Genomic DNA, 21,553 nt, shown 5'->3' on the forward strand with positions numbered 1-21,553 from the left:
GGAGGGTGGGATGTCTCTTTGGCTGGTAACAGGAGGGGAGGATGGTGAGCTTGTTCCTGAACCGAACCTGTTGAAGAATGTGTTCAGCTCATTTGCTCTGTCCAGACTTCCATCCATCCGATCCTCCCTCTGCTTGAGGCCTGTGATCTTCTTCATTCCTGACCACACATCTCTGATATTGTTCCTCTGCAGTTTACTCTCAAGCTTCTTTCTATACACCTCCTTGCTCTCTCTGATCTTGACATTGAGCTGCTTCTGAATACTCCTCAGTAACTCCCTGTCTCGCTCCCTAAAGGCTCTTTTTTTCTTGTTCAATAGTTACTTTAGCTCACTGGTGATCCAGGGTTTGTTATTAGGGAAGCATCTCACTGTTCTGGTGGGGATGGTGTTGTCCACACAGAAGTTTATATAGTCAGTCACACACTCAGTCATGGCATTAATGTCCTCTCCATGTGGCTTACAAAGAGAAATCTAATCGGTTGCATCAAAACAACCCTGTAAAGGCTGATTCATACTCGGCGCAAACGCGCAACTGTTCTGGCTCGAGAACCATTAATGACGTCATCGAAAGCGCCAGCCCCTTCACAGTTCCTTCAGCTCATAAGCGCAGTTTGCGCCGAGAATGCGTCACATTTGCAGTTCTCTCCAGACCAGCGAGCGTCACAGTTGAGGAAACAAGCTGAAAAGCATATGAAGAAAGCACACACAATGCCACCTGTGGTGTCACGTCAGCAGAGGCTGGCACATCTGATGCGGAATGAATTTACTCTGGGTGTAGAACTGTATATGTATCTCAGAGCTAAGCGGCTGCGGCAAAAACAGAAGAGAAGGTGGAATGTTCGTCCTTTGCAACAAGACAAACTTTGTCTAACGTTGTCCCAGTGTAACTTCATAGACGTGTCGTACAGATGTTTGTAGAGGCGCACCCTCTCGGTCACCGCGGTCTCTGCAGTGTTCATTTTTTCTTTTTCTTGGTCAGCTGTTTCCAGTTGAGCGCGCGTGAAGTCAGAAAAAAAGTTGTGTGCGCGCCCTTGCGCCGCGCGAGGATTTTCTAGCTTGCGACGGGGGGCGTGGCGGAATTTTGGGACACGTGACCGTTTGCGCCATTTGCGACCAGCTAGTATGAGCGAGGTCGCGCCGAGTATGAATCAGCCTTAAGGCTTCTTCAGCTTCATGTGACCACTTTCTAACAGTCTTTTTTGTGACAGGTAGTCTCTGGACAAGGGGTTTATATGCTGAACAGAGAAAAACAAGGTTGTGATCTGATTTACCCAGGGGAGGTCTTGATTTCAAAATGTATGAATCCTTGACATTTGTGTAAAACAAATCCAATGTCTTGTTTTCTCTGGTAGAGCAGCTGACAAACTGTTGAAAAGTTGGCAGTGTAGCAGAGAGTGAGGCATGATTAAAATCACCAGATATTGCCACAAAAGAATTGGGGTGTTGTGTCTGTATCTTAGCAACAACGAAACTGATGACATCACATGCAGTGTCGGCAACAGCTGAGGGTGGAATGTAAACAGCCACCAAAACAACACTGGTGAACTCTCTTGGCAAATAATATGGACGAAAACTTACTGCCAATAGTTCAATGTCAGGACTGCAGAGACGACTCTTCACAGTAACATGTCCTGGGTGACACCATCTGTTGTTGACAAGCACTGCCAATCCACCCCCTTTCCTTTTTCTGCTACTCTTTAAATCTCGATCTGCTCGTACAGTCAGGAAGCCCGGCAGAGAGACACTGGAGTCGAGGATATGATCCTGTAGCCATGTCTCAGTAAAACACATAATGCTACATTCCCGATATTCTTGCTGAGTCCTTGTCAAGGCTAGAAGGTCATCCAACTTGTTAGCTAATGATCTTACATTGCCCATGATGACGGATGGCAGAGATGGTTTGAACTTCTTCTTTCTTTCTCTCCTCTTTGCTCCTGCTCTGCATCCACGACGCCTCCTTTTCAATTCCAGTGGGATTTCTGGCTTCAGTTGTCGAATTATTTCTGCTTTTCCAATGTTAATCAGCTGCTCCCTGTTGTAAACCACCTTGTTGCTATGGTTATGCATCATAACAAAAGAGTAAAATATACAAAAGTATTGGGAAAAATTAATCCAGCTGCACAGCATCCAAGGCAGGAAGGAACAGTTGTCCAAAAAATGCAATTTCTTCCAAGAAATAACAGGAATGAAATTTAGAAAAAAGAAAAATCTCAATGTGAGGTACAGAGCTACTCCAACGTGCTGCCACCCTCAGCAGCGCATTCTAGAACATAAGATGATAAAGATTAAGACTGATGATTAAGATGACAGATATGATGCCAGAGAAATATCATTGTAAAACAAGATTTTGGGTAGAAGAATAAATTGTTTGATTAAACCAATCTTGCAATAGCATAGATAAAAGGCTGACCTTTCTAATAAAGCAAACTCCTTAAAAATCAATCAAACTTTGACAGACAAGACTATTCCAGAGGTGTTTAACTCTTGATGTGATTTATATAGTGGAAATGGCACAAGTAAGGCTAAACTGCTTTGCTCTATAGTTGTATAACTCTCACACTCTTAACCGAGGAGGAAGCCCAGAACTTATCTTGTGACTATATACACATTGGGCTCATAATTACTGGGCCAACTGGTTTTGTGAACAGGCCTTTTCAAAAACTTGTTTCACCCTGAAGACAAATCCCGCCCTTTTCTGCAACCCTCCACAATAGTCACGATAGGTTACAAGACAGAGGCTTGTTACAGACGAGATTTTCTGTGATATGTTTGTTGAACATTTTTTAGTTTTTCCAGGCTGATATATTATTCAAAGGATGCTGTTTAGATATAAAAAAAGAAAAGCAAAGATGTATATATTTATTTCACAAGTACAGATATAAAAGAAAAAATATTTTGTACACATTCCCATTTAGTTGATTAAGATTCTATTTACTTTCTCCCTAAACTATAGTTGTAACTTCATCAATCAAACATGTATTTATGCATTCTTGTATGTAGTGCCTTAAGTTGAAGATGAAACCTTCTTCTGTTGTTTAAAGAAAAGGAACCTAAAAGAGCAGAATGAGAAAATATGGACGCCACCTAAAATAAGAAGGTATGGTCCAGATTGAGATTTGAGCTCACAGATTATCTAAACTAAAATAAAATAGTGCTAAACAACCAGGAGGTTAAGTGTTTACAGGTAGCCATTTAATTAGTTCTTAATCTAACTTGTTATATACACTTAATGGAAAGGGTGGAGGTTACTTTAAGTTTGGAAGACCAAACACACTTCATCAAAACTCCATGTGACAGCAATCTCCTTTAGGAAAATTCAGCAGTCTCCTGGTGCATGTTCTACTGTGTAACAACTAGACATAGTTGAAGCTAACCTTTCTGCTATCGTTGTCTCAAAGGTCAGTTGTTGGAAGTTTGCAAATGAACATTGAAACTATTGTAGAAACAAGTCCTATGAATAATGAAGATAAAATCTGCAATTAGCAAAAGCAGTTATGCCAGGATTATTCCCACCAATGTCACATTTTATGGGTGGGAAAAGCTTTCAATACATATGTATTTGACCAACACGTTAGAAATGACAGACTGTAAGACACTGCAGTAGAATATAAACACATTTTTAGAAATTCTTTAATTGCCCAAACTGATATAAGTTGCACCATAAATGATAATCTAATGAATTCCAAGATCCAAAGTTTAATTCCAGAAGTGGAGGACAACCGATGTTACAACCAAAACAGACAACGTACAGGTAAAGGTTTAAAAAAATTCAATCCTTAACAGTCAAAAAAACGCATAAACGCGTCAAGCCACCTAGCGATAGCCGCACCTGTTACGGTGTTTGCTGCTCGGAAGCAGGGGAGTGCTCGGTCTGCTCTTTGGTCTGCATAGTTTTACATTGGACGCATTGATATCAAAGGAGGCAAAAATAGCGCCAAGTGAAGTGAGGTCTGACTTTTTCATCGAGAACGATTTTGTGATGCAAATGTATTACTCTTTTGAACGCATATTTTTTTGAGAAGCAAGATGCTTTATTTTTCAAGCCCCAGCCAACTAGCTGGACTAGCTTCGTGGACGCCAAAACTCAGCTGGAACTCTGCTCACAGGACGCAGCAGGGGGTAAGTCAATGTTCAGAAATGATATTGCTAATATGGGATGTCATACAGCTTCATGTCAAAAGAGGCGAACTATCCCTTTAAATTTCTTAGTGGGCTGCATCTGTGAAGATATGGATAAAAAATGAATGCCTGTGAGAGCTTACAAGAGAAGTTAACTATTTTGCCATATTTCTTTTTTTTTTTGTATTAATTTGACATCAACTTGTTTTTTTTTTGTTTTTTTTTTAACAAAACGTTATATTTAAACTGATGTATCTCCCATTTTGTGTTGCTGTCTGTGAGCTGTTTCCTATCATAAATGCAGGCTTGTCTGGGATCTTTTGAGTATTGTAGTGTAGGATGATTAAAGATTGATCTGAAATGTTCACTAACTGAGCAACCGCTTTGGTGGTTCTGCTTGGTTGCTGTGCTGTTCAAGGAAAGCCCTTTGTTAGTCCATGACGTGGACTGCATAGACTTTATGTTGCAATTTTGCCAAACTGTGTGTTGTCCATCATGTTGGTCAGTCCAAGTCCAGTTATAAAAACAACCTTCTTGACTGTGTTAGTTTATTAAGAGATAATCTTCATCATGGTTGTAATTTGGCTCATGATGACTCATTGATGTCTGCAAAGAACACACAAACACACACACACACACACACAAAAAGAGAGACATGTTAGGACAAAAAGTATGTGAAGTTAACATTCCAGTCAGGTGGTTGTACAGGCAAACTGTTCTGTAAGCCCTTGATTCATATAATAGCCGCTTTCGGACTGTAGGAACCTTTGGCAGTTCTAATAACCATTTAATCCGCGGGGCCGTTTTCTCCCGTGTTCGGACACACAGGAACTCGGGGCTATCTCCCTCAGTTCCTGTAACTATTTAGCTCCTTCTCCGAGGTCGGGTCTTTTGATGGTTCTATAGAACGAATCTGACGGAGGTGTTTGGTGGTCGGTAGCTACGCCCCATGTCATGCTATCACGGCTGAAATGTTTCCTCATAGGAAACGGACACAACCTGCGGGTGTTTAATAAGTTAAACTTACACTGGTCTCCTTTGTCTGCAGCGCTTTGCTCTCCTTTCTTCCTTCATGAAATGAAAAAGTATCGTCTCCTGACTCTCTGTGTGCTCTTCCAGCCTCGATATTAGACGCCTGATGCGATTGTCCATGATTAATATCACCATCATGCAAACCATGAACACAGTGGCCTCCCCGCTCTCCATATTAGCTTCTTTGTGCTGTTTTTTCTTCTCTCCTTCTTTCTGTTTTGTTTTGTTTTTGGATGTAGCGCTAAACGGCTACGGCTAACACGTCACTGACGCAGACAGCTGCGCGCGCCGCATCAGTCCCTATCAGGTCCCGACTCATGTGCGAATGCAGACTAAAACAGAAGGACAGTTATCTGAACGAAATTCGAGTAGGACAGTAAGATTGTGTGTCATACTAATATGCTTAAACAATGATTTGACTGTGAAAAATTTACCAGTTGTTGCTGCCCTGAGGTCCGTTTCACAAAGCAGGTTTAGTGAAAACTCTGAGTTTATTAACCCTGAAATGAGGGAAACTCTGAGTTTTCCGTTTCACAAAGGGAGGTAACTCAAACCAGGGAAAGAGGGGTAACTCTAGCCTGTTTCACAAAGAGAGGTAACTTAACCTCTCGGTCAGTTACCGTAGTAACAGGCTCTATGAACCTAACGTGGTCGGGACCAGGTTTTATTCAAGAAACCTCGAGTTTCTCTCTGTCTCTGCCCTCTTTCAGCCACACACGCCATTTGATTTCCTCATTCATTGAGTCAGCAGAGCGAGTTTTGTGTAGCCTAGTTCTACTTCTAGAAGTCCATTAGGCACAGTAGGAGACGACTTTTTTCACGAACATGGCATGTCCTTTTGACAACAATCCCATGGATGAAGGTGCAGCATTTATTGCGAATTACATATTCATTGGGAGATGGTTATCAGACGATGTCATCATATGACATCTTTTCTGTTGTGGTAGATTTAATTCAATTTAATTCAATTTATTTATATCTCGCCAAATACAACAAATATCATCTCAAGGCACTTAAATAGTATCATCAAATTCAAGCCAAATGGAATTCAATTCATTGTAATCATAATTATTTTGAAAATAATCCAATTCATTCATATAGAGCTAATTAAAAAACAATTTCCTAGATAAGGAAACCAACAGATTGCACCAAAACTTGTCTTCAGTCCAATCTCCCTTCCTGAGCGTGCCTGAGGCGACTGTGGAAAGGAACGACTCCCTTTTAACAGGAAGAAACCTCTGGCAGAACCAGACTCAGGAAGGGTGGCCATCCGCCTCAACCAGCTGGGGTTTGAGAAGCTAGAAAAGAGGGGGAAAAAACACTGTAACACCATTCAAAGGATACCTGTTGGAACAGGGAAACACGAGTTAATGTCACATGTACATAATATCATTTGAGGAATTAAACGAGGGAGAAAAAGAGAGTAAAGTGAGGAAAGGTATGACAGATGATGCCCCCCAGCAGTCTAGGCCTATAGCAGCTTAATTCAATTCAATTCATTTTTATTTATATAGCGCCAAATACAACAACTGTCATCTCAAGGCACTTAAATGATAAAGTCCAATTCAAGCCAATTGGAATTCAATTAATTGTAATCATAATTATTTATAAAATAATTCAATTCATTCATATAGAGTCAATTCAAAAACAATTTCCTAGCTAAGGAAACCAACAGATTGCACCGAAACTTGTCTTCAGTCCAATCTCCCGTCCTGAGCGTGCCTGAGGCGACTGTGGAGAGGAACGACTCCCTTTTAACAGGAAGAAACCTCTGGCAGAACCAGACTCAGGAAGGGTGGCCATCCGCCTCGACCAGCTGGGGTTTGAGAGGACAGAAAAGAGGGGAAAAAACCACTGTAACACCATTCAAAGGATATCTGTTGGAACAGGGAAACACGAGTTAATGACCACAATAATGTCACATGTACATAATATCATTTGAGAAATTAAACAGGGGAAAAAGAGAGTAAAGTGAAGAAAGGTGTGACAGATGAGGCCCCCCAGCAGTCTAGGCCTATAGCAGCTTAAATCAAATCAAATCAAATCAAATTTATTTGTATAGCACATTTCATGTACAAGCAATTCAAAGTGTTTTACATTAAATAAAAGCATTGCAGCAGGGAGTGGAAGAAGCATTAAAATACATTAAAGAACATAAAGAGAAACAAATAAAATAATTTAAATGAATTAAACAATTATGGGATGTTTCAGGATCACTTGAGCCATCCCTAACTATAAACTTTATCAAAAAGGAAAGTTTTAAGCCTGATCTTAAAAGTGGAAAGGTTGTCTGCTTCCCGGACATTTACTGGCAGCTTATTCCACAAGAGAGAGGCCTGATAACTGAAGGCTCTGCCTCCCATTCTACTTTTAGAAACTCTGGAAACCTCAAGTAAACCTGCAGTTTGGGAACGAAGTGCTCTGTTAGGAAAACATCTTATAATGACATCTTTAAGATATGATGGAGCTCGGTCATTAAGAGTTTTATATGTGAGGAGAAGAATCTTAAATTATATTCTGAATTTAACAGGGAGCCAATGAAGAGAAGCTAAAACTGGAGAAATATGATCTCTCCTGTTAGTTCTCATCAAAACTCTGGCTGTAGCATTTTGGATCAACTGAAGGCTTTTTAGAGAATATATGGGACAGCCCAATAATAAAGAATTACAGTAGTCCAATCTTGAAGTAACAAATGCCATCTAGTTTTTCTGCATCACTCTGACACAGGATGTTCCTGATTTTAACAATATTACGAAGGTGAAAGGAGGCAGTCCTAGAAACCTGTTTTATATACGAGTCAAATGATAAATTCTGGTCAAAAATAACTCCAAGGTTCCTCACTGTAGAACTAGAAGCCAAGGAAATACTATCTAGAGTAACTATATAGCTAGACAATTTCTCCCTAAACCGCTCAGGTCCAAAGATAACAAATTCAGTTTTTTCTGAATTTAGAAGCAGACAGTTCTGAGTCATCCAGGTCTTTATGTCTTTAAGACATGCTTGTAGTCTGACCAACCTATTGGGCTCATCTGGTTTTATAGATTAGTACAACTGGAAGAAGAATCGGTCCAAGCACAGAACCCTGAGGAACTCCATGACTTACTCTGGTGTGTGAGGAAGATTCTTCATTTAAAAGAACAAACTGAAATATTTCAGATAAATATGATTTTAACCAGCCTAATGCAATCCCAATAACATGTTCAAGTCTCTTTAATAAAATACTGGGATCGACCGTATCAAATACAGCACTGAGATCCAACAGGACAAGCACACACACAGACATAAAAGTGGAGATTGGATATAGGTCGATAATTAGCTAACACTTCTGAATCAAAAGTAGGTTTTTTAAGTAAAGGTTTAATTACAGCAACCTTTAAAAGGCTGAGGTGCATATCCTGTCAACAAAGACAGATTGATCAAATCCAATATGGAAGTGTCAATTAAGCGGAAAAACCTCCTTGAACAGTCTGGTTGGGACTGGGTCTAAAATACAAGTTGACTGTTTAGAAGAGACTATTGCTGTTGTTAGCTCAGAGAGATCAACTGGGCAAAACCCGTCTAAATACAAATCAGGTGCTAAAGATACTTCTAAAGCTGCTGTACTTGATGATACATCACTGATAATAGTGGGGAGGACTCCATCAATCTTCTCTCTGATAGAAACAATTTACTGGTATAATACTAACTGGTAGATCTGCTGACTAGTCTGTCAATCAGGCTTGAGGTCATTCAAAATGTTTTTTGCTGCAGTAATTCTCAGTCTGTTCCTCTATGAGTTCCCCTATTGTGTTTCGCAGATCTCGGTGAGTGTGTTTACAGTAATGGAACAAGAGGGGCCAAGGTATTGCTCTATTTGATGGAACTGCCTCCTCTGGATTTGACAAGTGGATTAAGGGAGTGTTCTCAGCCTCAACTGACACCAGCCTTGCTCTGGTGTCAGTTCTGCCACCATTTGCCAACATTTAGTTAGTATTTATTCTGTGTGTGGTTTTGAGACCTATGTATATAGTTTGTGGGCCCTTAGTACTGTCATGTTAGTGTTTGCTTATAGTTAATTATTTGTATACAGTTTTCGTCAAATATGGAGCACCTACTGTTGTATTGGTTGACTTGATTGTTATTTAGCACATCGATAACGTTGTCCCAGTAGGTGCATGTATAGAAAGCTACCAATAGCCGCCAATAACAACAACATGGCAGCTCTGAACTAACAATGCAATAGTATTCATTCATTCATTCGTCTTAAAGTATTGATGAAATAAAGACAGATAATGCCTTATTTAGAGGCTGTATTGTCAATGCCCTGTTCTCTCCCATTATGTAGATCTTCGCGGATTTCGAGTGATCTAAATAGCGTCCGAAGGACGCCTACTTTCACCAAACTGTTATCAGTGAGTAGATGAACATATATTATGCCAGAAATAAGGTCCATGTTTAAAGAACCAAACTTCCCCTTTAAATCATGGACTGGTGAGCAGCTGAATTTTTTATTCATCCAAAGTGTATCCCGATTCCTCTTGCTAAATTGCAAAAATTAGCATCCTCAGTTCCCAAACAGTTTAAAGAGAAATGAAAGGGAAGGCTCATGTAACACAATGGTAAAGCATGCCTCTATCCAAAATTCTTTTCTTGTGTTTCTTTAATGTGTGGTTGGCATCAAATTCCACATTTGTTCTTATTTTCTAAATACAAGATGGTCAGTGAAGACTAGAGATAGCAAATAGATAAAGGTTAAGTTAAGGTGCAAACTATTTAACAATCTAAAGATTTAAGTTTTTAATGGTTAAACTTAGTTGAAATAAAATATCAAACTAATCATAATTCACTCTACGCTGTTTGGAAATCAAGTATTTTTTCTTTATAACCTTAAATTGCTTTTAACTGGAAATGTAACCAGTGTTCCAACTTACTGTTGCATTCCTTCAGAAATGTTACTATTGCTCTGGCATATTGTAGCCTGGTGACTATCATAAACTTATGTAACACCTGAATTCTCATAACTTGTGAGTCTGTGTCATGAGCTTTCAAGACACGCTTGATGTATTGAGTGAAAACTGACCAAACAGGTTTTAAGGCCTTTCTCTCCCATCCCTTGGCTCTTTTGTTTCTTCTGCCCTATGAGGTGGAATATTCCTAATGTGCAGTTTCACCCTTCCTAAACCACAATACAATATTTTCTTTTTCTTTTGTCTTTGCTTTACTGCCTGTGCATCGCTACAGCCGATACTTATCTGATCTGCCCTTAAATAGGTTACAAGCTTGAAATCTTGGCCCAAGGGGGAAACATGTGACAAGGCAAAAATAGCTCCACTCTCTCCCCTTGGAAACCAACCAGAATGCAGAAATAGTACTTTCTATTAGGGAAGATATACAGTATCTATGTCCTGTGTTCTAGTTTGTGATGCCCTTAGCTACTCTGTTAAATAGTTTTATGTCGATGAACAACGTTTGTTTTTGTATTACATAGAACACTGTACTACCTTGGTTCTTTAGTAAGAAAAATGGAACTGAACACATTTTGGCACCGCCTCTCCAAAGATGGTAACTACATAGCCTCTGTTCTGATAAAACAGAAGATAGGAATTTACAGAAAGGCAGAAATCTGTGTTTGAACAGGCCCCCTCTTTGTCAACGTAACTGTGATATGGTGAGGTGGCTGTTGGTGAACATGGTGAACTTAATCAGAAGTACCTGTGATATATATATATTGTTGTAAAGTGATGCTTCAGGAGTATGACAGAAGATTTAATACTTTTGTTCAAGTAAAGGCTACGGAGTTATGCCAAGTGGTTAACTACAACTCCCACAACCCCTTACGTTTTGTTGCCTAGGTAACGTTTGACGTCAGTCCTTCCCTGCTCCGGCTGTGTCTTGGACCGGTGTGATTGGAAGGAAACCCCGTTGACTGCATTCACTCGGAAGGTCTGAGAGAATCAGCTGTACCTTGGTACGCCGACATCTGCTAGTACTCAGGTATGAAATGGCTAAATGTGAAAATAGCACTTTTGAGTTTGCGTAAATAATTCACATGGTTTCCTATTTAAAATCGAAAATAGCTTTTGGTAATAGAATCTCGTTGTTGCTCGTGCGGATGAGCGTGGCAGCGGCGCTCATCAAACTAAAGAACAATAGCTAGCACGGCTAACATTACAGTTGGGATGTGTCTAATGGCTGGTTTGAAACGAGGACATTAAACGGGGAACGGGAAAGGTGTGTCGGTGTTACGGGCTGAAGCCGTCGTGCCGCTGTGGCTACAAACGTAAAAGCTATTTACTGAAGTAATGTGTTTGTAAAATGACATTTTAAAAATGTTCTTACCTTGATAGGGCAATTGTGATGGAAATGTATTGGCCCTGTGAAGTATTTGGTATCGCTAATAGATATATCTCGGCATTTATTCTCAGTTGGCATATTTACTAATGATGGCCCAAAGTTATTACATTATTGACACGTTGGTTTTTTATTGTTATGTGCCAATTACATTGTGTATTATTAAAACTATAAATCGAGATAAATTCAATTTTCACCTAATGGACAGCTAGCTAAGTTATACTATGCACGTGTTTTTAAGGCGTCTCATTATTTAAGTTTCTTGGCTTAGAATGGCAGAGAAACTTTGAAAATTTGAATCGTCCAGACCGTTTGTAAAACTGACTTTGAGAGCTTCTGTTTCAGGAAATAGTTGGCGCCATACTGGAAACGGGTCACGAGGGCCTAGCCGTTGTTTTTCATTTATTGAACTGATTTTTCTCTCCAGAAATCTGCCCGTCTGTTTACGAGCAGTGCCTTTCGGTCGGTTTTTAGCCAGGAAGCACAGACGTTGGTAATCGTTTGCCACGTCTAAATGCACTTTGAAGACTTTGGTTTCCGCTTGTTAGTCAGGCCACAGGTACAGAGATGGGTGTGGTGCGTATGTTTGGGAGAAAGAGGGGGGCACATTCACCCTGGAGGCTGGACAGCTACTGGCTCAACTAACCATACCGAGATTGCGGTATGGATTGTTTTTAGCAAAAAATTATTATTTACACGCGACTTAAACCATACATTTAAACGACTTTTTTGTTGTATTATATATCCACGAAAGTGGATTCACTCGAGGCGTAACGACCAGGAGGAAATCGTCCGCCTATTCCGGTTGAAACTTAGTTCTTTTTTTTTCAATCGCATAGCTGAGGTGTTTCCGTACATGTGCTCTTCTATTCGACAGGAATCTTACCACTTAACCGCCTGAAACAGTAGAATCGTTTATTTGGCCTCCCAGTTCTATATTGGTTATGAATGATAGATGAAAAGTCTTTTCTTTTTTTCTTTTTTTGTCTCTTCTCTTCCCTGCTTCACTGGATGGATTTTGAACATGTTTCACACCATGAACTGTGAAATGGAAGGAAAAAAAAAAAAAGAAAAAAGAAGTGATTGATTATGTGCTAGCCCGCTGGCTATCTTTCATGGGTCAAACGGATGTGTGCTATCGATGTACCCATGTGTGTGTTTAAACGACTACATGTCTTAACCCTGTTATGTGCAACTGTTATACAGTTTTTGTGCTCTTACAGACTGTAAATTGAAAGGCTGATAATGGTTGCGGTAATGCAGGGTTTAATGATTTCACCACTTCTTAAATTAAAATGCTTGGACTGTTTCTGATTAAAAGTGCAACTACTTCTGTCCTTCCCCTTTCTTGTTATTTAGTAACAAATTAATTTTTAACTCAAACATTCCTAATTTCTTTAGTTTGAGTACATAGTGAATATGTTTAGTTGTGCTCACACTCCCAGTAATTCCATAGCCTTAAACTTCCATGTGTGTAACTGTTTTACTTTTAATGGTGGCCAGATAAACAGTAACACCAAATACATCCAAGGATTCACACCTATTTGTGTTTTTTATTTTCAGAGTTAACACAAATGTTTCCTGATACATTATATCCCGGTTTTACTTCTAGATGTTTCTTGGAAATGAGAACTTTTACGATTTGCTTATTAATTATTTGAACTTATACATTGGTACCATCAAATGTGTTCTCTTGCTGCTTAATTAACCTTCAGCTTTCTCCTTTTCCTCTTTGCTTTCCATTCTCTAGTGAGCAGTCATGAGCGAGGCACCTCAGAAGGAACTGGTACAAAAGGCCAAATTGGCCGAACAGGCTGAGCGTTATGATGACATGGCTGCAGCAATGAAAGCTGTGACGGAGGACAGTGAGCAGCTGTCAAATGAGGAGCGCAACCTGTTGTCGGTGGCCTACAAGAATGTAGTGGGTGCCCGACGCTCTTCCTGGCGTGTGGTGTCCAGCATCGAGCAGAAAGCGGAGGGCAGTGAAAGGAAGCAGGGCATGGCCAAAGAGTACCGAGAAAAGATTGAGAAAGAGCTGAAAGACATCTGCAATGATGTTCTGGTGAGATTTGTTTGATTGGACAGCAGCTGTTGACTTAAATGGCTTTTTCTTCTCCCCATGATGGAGAAGAAGAATCTGGTGTCTTGTACTTGTGTAATCACAAGTATGAAAAACAGGATGCAGTCAATAGCAAGAACATAGATTGCATTGAATTCATACTTTAAAGATTGAAAGTCAGTTAGAAACTTAGACATGGAACCAACAAACATGTAATGCTAAATTTTACATACAGAGCTGCATGTCTTAAAATTAAGTGAATGAACGAAGAATGCGTCAAATTGCAGGATGTTATGCTCTTCAAATCACTTGTGTTGTAGTTGGGTTAACAGTTGTGGTCATAGAGTAACATACTGAAAGTGGTTCTAATAAAGTTCGCTACCACAGCATCACATTAATAAGTTAACACCTACTAACATCACAATAAAGAGGACATTAGGCTATTAACTTGATTATATAAATCTCCCCGTTTGAAAGTGCATGCTACACATCCTCCAAATTGGTTGTAACCCTGTGAGGCTCTCTACATTCCCCCTCACTACTAGAAAAATAGCTTCAGGAAATAATTTTATGAAGCACTGTCAAACTAGGCTCCAATTTCACATTGTATTTCCCATTATTTGATTTACCAAAGGCTTGTATAGATTTCGTCCTTTAAGCTCGCTACCAAACCCATTTTCAGTTTGAAAATGGAAAAATAAAAGTGTAAAGACATGAAGATTGCTCATCATCATGGGGGGAGTAAGGACACTGCTTCCCCAAAGTCAAGACATCCAGCTTGGCTAATGCAATAAGCCTGTTTTCTACATGTTTACCAGTTCAGTCACTCTTTATTTTAGTAACGTTAAATTAATATTACCTATTTAGCATGTTTTAAATACTTCAACCGTCAGTAGGACCTCTGCTACTCAGCTTGTGTATTATCTGCTTTGTGATGACTCACAAAGTCTTAATCCTATAATTATAGAAGCTGACCCACCAACACTCTGCATCGCTGACCTCCACTGCAGCCAACAGCCTTACAGAGCTTGAAAGAAAGGGATGGTAGTAAAATGGATAGATTAGAAGTGTGTGACGAGTTCATGTATTCTTGATGTAAACTAGTTTGAGTTTCATTCAGCCGAGGTTAAAAGGAGTGTTGATTCCTGTTTTGAATGTTAGTCAAAAGGCCCGTTTTCAGAGATGGGAACAGAAATGTTTGATCCAATTATCTTCCCCCCTCCAAATGATTGAATTTACAGTGTATCCCGCAGAAGCAGTATGACATCCATGTAAATGTCCACAAATTTCCAGAGGTCTTATCTGTCTGTTAAGATTGTGGTATGTTTCATTTAGTCTCTACATTGCCATAGTGGTAGTCTGATTTTAGCTATGCCCTTGTCAGTGGCCCAGTTTTACATTCAGATCCCAGAGGGTTTCCCTGGTCCCTTATACTAGTTTAAAAGCATTCAGCAAATACAGGCTCTTGTCAGCCTTGTTTATTCCATTGCACTTGAAATACGCACGTGTACATAAGAGGATTTTACAAAAACAAAATTGCAAAAAATTCACGTCTCATCCATTCTGAATGCCAGTTGGTGCTATCTATCATCACATACTGGAGTCTTTAGTCAGAGATGTCAGATTTATATTTCTCAGCAAAGCTGTGCATTTTTCATCTTGTGACTTTGTCTACTTCCTTTGGGTCCAGGCTTAGTTTATTATATAACTCTCCCTTTGAGAGGAGCATTAATCTGGTCCATGCATTTAGGTGTCAGTCCATACTTTCAGAAATCAAGAAGCTTTGCTAATTTAAAAAATCTGGGCAGGTTCCCCAACTTATCACCACTGCCATGAAGAATTTAGCTTCTGTTACATTTAAACTCTGCATGACAGATCTTTCCTATGACTGCTGGGTCGAAAAACATTGATATGCCAGCATAGAAACTACATTGGAAAAACACGGTTAAGCCATGAAGAGATCAATTCTTCCCTTGAAATGAAGTATTGATGGATCTGTAAAAGCAGTGCTAATCGTTTTTGTCCTGTAGCACTTAAACATAGCAAACTACCCCATTTTTGCACTTTGTCGTTTGCTCAGGTAAACCCCTGCCACTGATTAGTCAGATCATATGATGTCCTACAGATTGAATTCAAATTGGCAATTTGAACAGCCCATCAAGGAGTGCATGTTTGTGTTGTAGAGTACCATGCTTGGTTTTGTGTGACCCATTTCCTCATCAGGAGTTCAGCAAGCCTGGCTCTTTTTTTTTTTTTTTTTTTTCGCTCTCTCCATTCCCACCAGCTTTCATCCATCCTCCAAATCCTGCCCATCTGTCCCCACCATCCTTTCCTCTCTCAACTATCTCGTCTGTTCAGCCCATCCCTTTCTCCTCCCTCACCCTCATAGATCCATTCCCCATCAGTGGTCCCTGAAGCATCTGTGATTTCTCTCAGCCAAATTCTTAGTCTCGAGCCCAGAGGCAATAGGAGGTAGCCAGCTTGTCTCTACAGATATTTGCATCTGATGAGAAAAGATGCCTTGAAATGCTGGTTGAAAATTACAACCACCGCTCCTGTGGGGTTTGTAGATAAGTGAAATTAAAGTGGTAAATGAGTAGCAATCTGTTTAAGAAGAAAAGAAAAAAGTAATTTGTCATTTAGAGAAGTTCTAATATTAGATACCTTGATGTGTGTTCTTACCTAAAATTCTGCATTGTTTTTCTGTTTTTCTACCGCAGGGTCTCTTGGACAAGTATCTCATTCCCAAAGCAACTCTTGCAGAGAGCAAAGTCTTTTATTTGAAAATGAAAGGAGATTACTACCGCTATTTGGCTGAGGTGGCTACAGGAGACGAAAAAACAAGTACATGTTCAAGACCTTTTCATTAATCTGTCATGGTGTCTTTTTGTCACTCATAACACACTATCAATATAGCCTTTTGTATAACACTTTTGCAATGGATAGAATTTGAAAATATGACTTTTTCACTGAACACTGGTTACAGTAACAAATGTTTTGGTCACAGCTCAACAAAAACTGCTTAGTGTCTTCCTCTGCCTTCTTCCACTAAAAAGACTTGCAGACCCTTATATGTTCTCGTTATCTTCTCTTAGATATGCTATAATCACATGAAAGTTACTAAAAAAGTGTTGTGAATGTGAATATTAGGTTGGCCCAATCGAGTCCACCGCCACAACCAATCAAAAGTTAAACTTTGCTTTATTTACCCTCTCAACATTTAACATCTCGAAAGAATTTCATGTTTTAGGGCAAATCTTTTTTTATTATTATTATTTATTTTTTTATTTTTTATGTTTTTTTTTTTTGTTTACTGTTACCATGTACCTCTTTTATTTAGGGTCTCTTTTGGATTTCATTAGCTGCATTTCCACTGCAGGAATCTTTTCCAAAACAGTCTTTCTGGGACTTTTAGTCGGCTATTCCGTTTTGACCACAGCAACCAGGGGCTGAAAAGAATTCCAGTGGAGAGATTTTAGGCCTAAAAAAGTGTTTATCGCTAGCTCAGATGGAGTGGAGCAACACATTTCAGATGACTTAATTTGCCTAATCTACCCTGACACCCAGACCTCCGTAGAAAGGCAACCGACCCAGGACTGAAATAGTCTTTTGGTTCCCTGAAAAACGGCTTCCCGTGCCTTTTAGGTTCCGGGTGCTGTTGGTCAAAATGCAGCTATTTTTACCCTCTTGAGCCACTTCGTCCTTGTGGCTGTGAAGATCCAAATCTGAAAGCTCACATTCTGGCACTTTACTAAAATAATCACTTGCCTGGTGGCTTCCATCCAACATTAGAAAAAAAGATGCTTATTTACCACCACAAGGTGTAGTCAGTCAGTAGTTTCTCTTACGTTTTGGTGAAGCATAATACATTTCAATTCAACAGCAACTACAATGTATAAAATGGTTGTAAAAATATGAAACGATTACTTTTTGAGAGAAGCTGACAATCATCACAGCTGTTAAAGGATTTACTGCAGAATTGTAGCTGGTTGCGCACAAACTTTTTTTATTTTCTACACCGAATCATTAAATACTTTCTTACTTTGGTCTCTACAGTTTTTACATAGTTGTCATGCTTTTTCCCCCCCCTCAGACATTATTAAGGATTCAGAGAGTGCATACAAACAGGCCTCTGATATCAGCATAAAGGAAATGCAGCCCACGCACCCAATTCGTCTTGGCCTCGCCCTCAATTTCTCAGTGTTCTACTATGAGATCCTCAATTCACCTAAAGAAGCTTGCGCACTGGCCAAAGCAGTAAGTTCACAATGCCACATAACTTAAACCTAAACATATATGGGCTGTTTTTCCCACCTGTTAAAAATGTGCTTTTATTCCTTTAGGCTTTTGATGATGCCATTGCAGAGCTGGACACACTGAGTGAAGAATCGTATAAAGACAGTACACTAATCATGCAGCTATTGAGAGACAACTTGACAGTAAGTTGCCTTTTCTTAATATGCACCATGTTCAGTAACGTATATGTTGTTGTAACAAGTCTCATTTACAATTTACAACCAGAGATTTTGAAGTATTCTTTTTTTTTTTACCAGAACTATTGCACATTATCTTTTTGGTTACTGACTTACTGATGACTTACCTTGTACCTAAGGCTGACTTAAAGGGGAAGTTTAAAAAAAAAACAAACAAAAAAAAAAACTTGTGCTGCAGCAGCGCACGTCGATGATGTCATCCCAGTAGAGCGTTTGTAGAAAGCCGCCGATAGCCCCCCAATAACAACAACACAGCAGCTCTGAACTAACAGTGCAATAGTACGCGTTCATTCATTCATTCGTCTTAAAGGCCCTGTCACACTGTTGCGTATGAGAGAAGCATATGAGTTGCGTATGAAAATTATCACTCATACGCTGGTTTACGCTGACATACGCCAGGGGAACGTTAGGCATAGGCATATACGTTTCAAGCACGTTGGCATACGCTGAGGCAGAAATACTTTTTTGAACATGCTCAAAACTTTTGTGCGTATGGTTAATACGCTAAGCATACGCTAGGCATACGCTGAATACGCTAGAAGTACGATATAGGTACGTTACTGATAGGTCGAGAACGCTGGACATAAATTGCCATATGTTGCCATGAAGGTGTACCGTACAGCTAGAGTATTTATAGCCTCCGCCCGTCTGCGGAGATGGAGGCGGCAGGCAACCGACGATTCACGGGAGCGGTCAGGAGGAGGAGTTGGGGATCTTGATCGCTCAGAAGCATGTAACTCATCAGCCGCAGGTGCATCAGGCATTTCAGCAGGTTTGGGTGAGAATGATTCTTGTGTTTTTTTGCCTTTTCCTCGGCCCAGGGCCCGGGCAAACGACGATTGCTTCTTGGGAGGCATGATCGAGATGAATGTCTCGAGAGATGTTGATAGCGCGTCGTCTACTGCAATAATGGAGCAATGTGGAAAGGCTGCTGATATAGGCGCGTTGAAACGTACGCTGGGCATGCGCAGTTCATATGCTACTCATACGCTAGTCATTCTTTATTTTCAAGGACTTTTCGCGCTTCTCTCATACGCAACAGTGTGACAGGGCCATAAAGTATTGAGAATGAGGAGTTGTCGTCATAGTACAGAGCCCCGCCCCTATCCGCCATGTTGGCAGGATGCTAGCGTGAAAACGCCATTCTCTCCGTTCGTTTACAGTGTACGCGTGTGTTTTTAAATCAGTAAGTTTAAACAGTGCGGAATTGCAAGAACATGCCTGGAAATCACTGCTGTGTGAAGAACTGTTCCAGTACCTCACATAATACGTTTGGGAAACAGGAACAACGAAATACATTTTTTTAGGTTTCCTAAATGGAAGCAGCATCAGGGAGAGCAGGCGTCTGACCTGATGAGGAGATGCCGGATTGCTCCTACTTCTCCAAATACCGCTGCTTTGCGCTTGTAATAAGCTTGTCCCTGTAAGGTCCCTTTTCTTTCGCCTTATCTTTCTGCATTGCTTTGCTTTCTTTCTTTCTTTTTTTTTTTTGTATTCGTCTCTGTCCTGCCGAAATGACAAATGCGGGAAGATATCTGTAATATATAGGCGCGCCTCCGTTAAGTTCAGATGGCGTTGCCCCTGGCAACCAATAGCGTCTCCTGCCAACATGGCCGACCGGAGTCACGTGACTCCTCATTCTCAATTGGTGAAATAAAGACAGATAATGCCTTATTTAGAGGCTGTATTGTCTATGCCCTGTTCACTCCTGTTATATGGATATACGTGGATCTCGATGATCGAATGAAGGACGCCAACTTTCACCAAATTGTTATCGGTACGTAGATGAACGCATTTTATGCCAGAAATAAGATCCAGGTTTAAAAAAAAAAAAAAAAAAACGAACTTCCCCTTTAAGCTCTCACAGAGAAAAGACTCATATCAGCTGTTTTATCAGCATTCAATGAATGCAAAAAAGAAAAGCTCCTGAAATAGCCCCTGAAATACATGAGCACTCAGTGACTAGAGAAATGAGGGTTTATTGCCAGACGGTCCAGTGGAAACGGGTGTGGAAACACCCCAGGGGGGTGCAGGCTGAACACCGATTGTGTTATTAAAGCTTGACTGTACAATACGAGAATCTATTTAAATCAAATCAAATTTATTTATATAGCACATTTCATGTACAAACAGTTCAAAGTGCTTTACATAAAATAAAAGCATTTCAGCAGGGAGTGTAAGAAGCATTAAAAATACATAAAAGAATATAAAGAGAAATAAATAAGAGTAATTGAACATTGAATGTCTGCTCTACTGTCTCTGACCCTCCTCTCTTCCCTCTTGCTGCTTCCTGTCCCGCTTGTCCTCCCATCTCTCTTCAGCTGTGGACTTCTGATAACCAAGTTGAGGGAGAGGAAGCAGAGGAACCCAGAGATTGAACCAGACCCCCGTAGTCATTCCTGTCTGCTCGCCATCATCCCGCGTCATCTTCATCATGATCATCAACACTGCGAACACCTCATTATCAACATCCAACTCTCAATCTTTTTCTAAGCCTCTACTCATCTCATTCCTTTCGGTTTACTATTTTATTGTGTAGTAACTGTGGGGAAAGGGGATGGGCTGGGAGGGTGAGTTTTTACACGGTGTGGTGGGAGGGTTCATCTGCATTTGGGGTTGGATGCTTGGTTGTTGACCTTTCCGAGTCAGATCTAGAGTGGTGTTGGATTATTACGGTGCTGGGTGAGAGGGAAAGTTCTCTGCTTGTGAAACATGCAGCAAGTTTAGAGTAAAAAAAATATATCATGACTATGTGTATCCCAGTTATGAATGGTGCTGTTTGAGTAAATTCATCTTTTGAAAACGCATCCATGGTTTCTTGAAAACAAGAGCCAGCTTCTTGCATCTGACTGAACGGCTGCTATGAGTACTAAGCAGGAGGAATTACAGAAGAGGTGAACACAGTGGTTGTGTAATGGGGAGTGCTGGAGATGGAGGGCAAGATTTTTTTCTTATAAGGGTTACATTCCATTTACTGTTAGTTATTCGACCTGCTACTCGATGTTTGCTTTTCTTTTTTTTTTTGTTTAACGTGCTGGGGGGCTGCTTTTGTATTTCTGTATATCAATTACGAGGTATAGAAAATTTCATGAACAAAAGAGCACACAAACTTGTATTGTTACTGTTTTGTATCAGCACTGCAGTAAAAACAAATCCCAACTTTATGTAGTAACTGCTTTTTCAAAATGGGTTGTCTTTTGTTTTTTTGGGGGGGGGTCTTGGTTTAGGTTTTTTTTTTTTTTTCATTAACTGTTAAAAGGATAGTCTGTGGAGAAGATAGGATGGTTGTTGGGCTGATTTTCATACTTAACTCACGAGCATAACTGTTATTTGGGGGAAAATGTGTGATTTCATGTAATTGGAATTAAAAAAATAATTAAAGTTTAGCTTGTGGTGTTTTTTTTTTACCCCAAGTTCACAGGTTTTAAAACCTGTTTTGTGATATTTTGCTGTATTGAGCATCCACATCAACTAAGTGCCCAATTTTATATTAAACACTACAACAAAGACTGAGGCTGTT

At 40.0% G+C, this 21,553-nt stretch overlaps 1 protein-coding gene across 1 annotated transcript; it reads left to right on the forward strand.

Moving 5' to 3' along the window:
• Positions 1–11,016: 11,016 nt before the first annotated feature.
• LOC142379642 (14-3-3 protein zeta/delta-like) lies at positions 11,017–21,419 on the forward strand. The gene is made up of 6 exons (XM_075464707.1): positions 11,017–11,124; positions 13,232–13,543; positions 16,261–16,384; positions 17,634–17,797; positions 17,884–17,979; positions 20,355–21,419. The coding sequence occupies exons 2-6, from the start codon at positions 13,241–13,243 to the stop codon at positions 20,409–20,411; spliced, it is 744 nt and encodes a 247-aa protein (XP_075320822.1). The 5' UTR covers positions 11,017–11,124; positions 13,232–13,240; the 3' UTR covers positions 20,412–21,419.
• Positions 21,420–21,553: the final 134 nt, after the last annotated feature.

Source organism: Odontesthes bonariensis, chromosome 5 (assembly GCF_027942865.1).
Source record: "Odontesthes bonariensis isolate fOdoBon6 chromosome 5, fOdoBon6.hap1, whole genome shotgun sequence".
Taxonomy (NCBI): domain Eukaryota; kingdom Metazoa; phylum Chordata; class Actinopteri; order Atheriniformes; family Atherinopsidae; genus Odontesthes; species Odontesthes bonariensis.

Excerpts from the sequence above, each read along its gene's own strand:
- LOC142379642 (XM_075464707.1), top strand. The coding sequence starts at position 13,241 with ATGAGCGAGGCACCTCAGAAGGAACTGGTACAAAAGGCCAAATTGGCC. Across the intron at positions 17,798-17,883 it reads CTTGCGCACTGGCCAAAGCA|GCTTTTGATGATGCCATTGC; the intron begins GTAAGTTCACAA and ends TTATTCCTTTAG. Across the intron at positions 17,980-20,354 it reads TATTGAGAGACAACTTGACA|CTGTGGACTTCTGATAACCA; the intron begins GTAAGTTGCCTT and ends ATCTCTCTTCAG.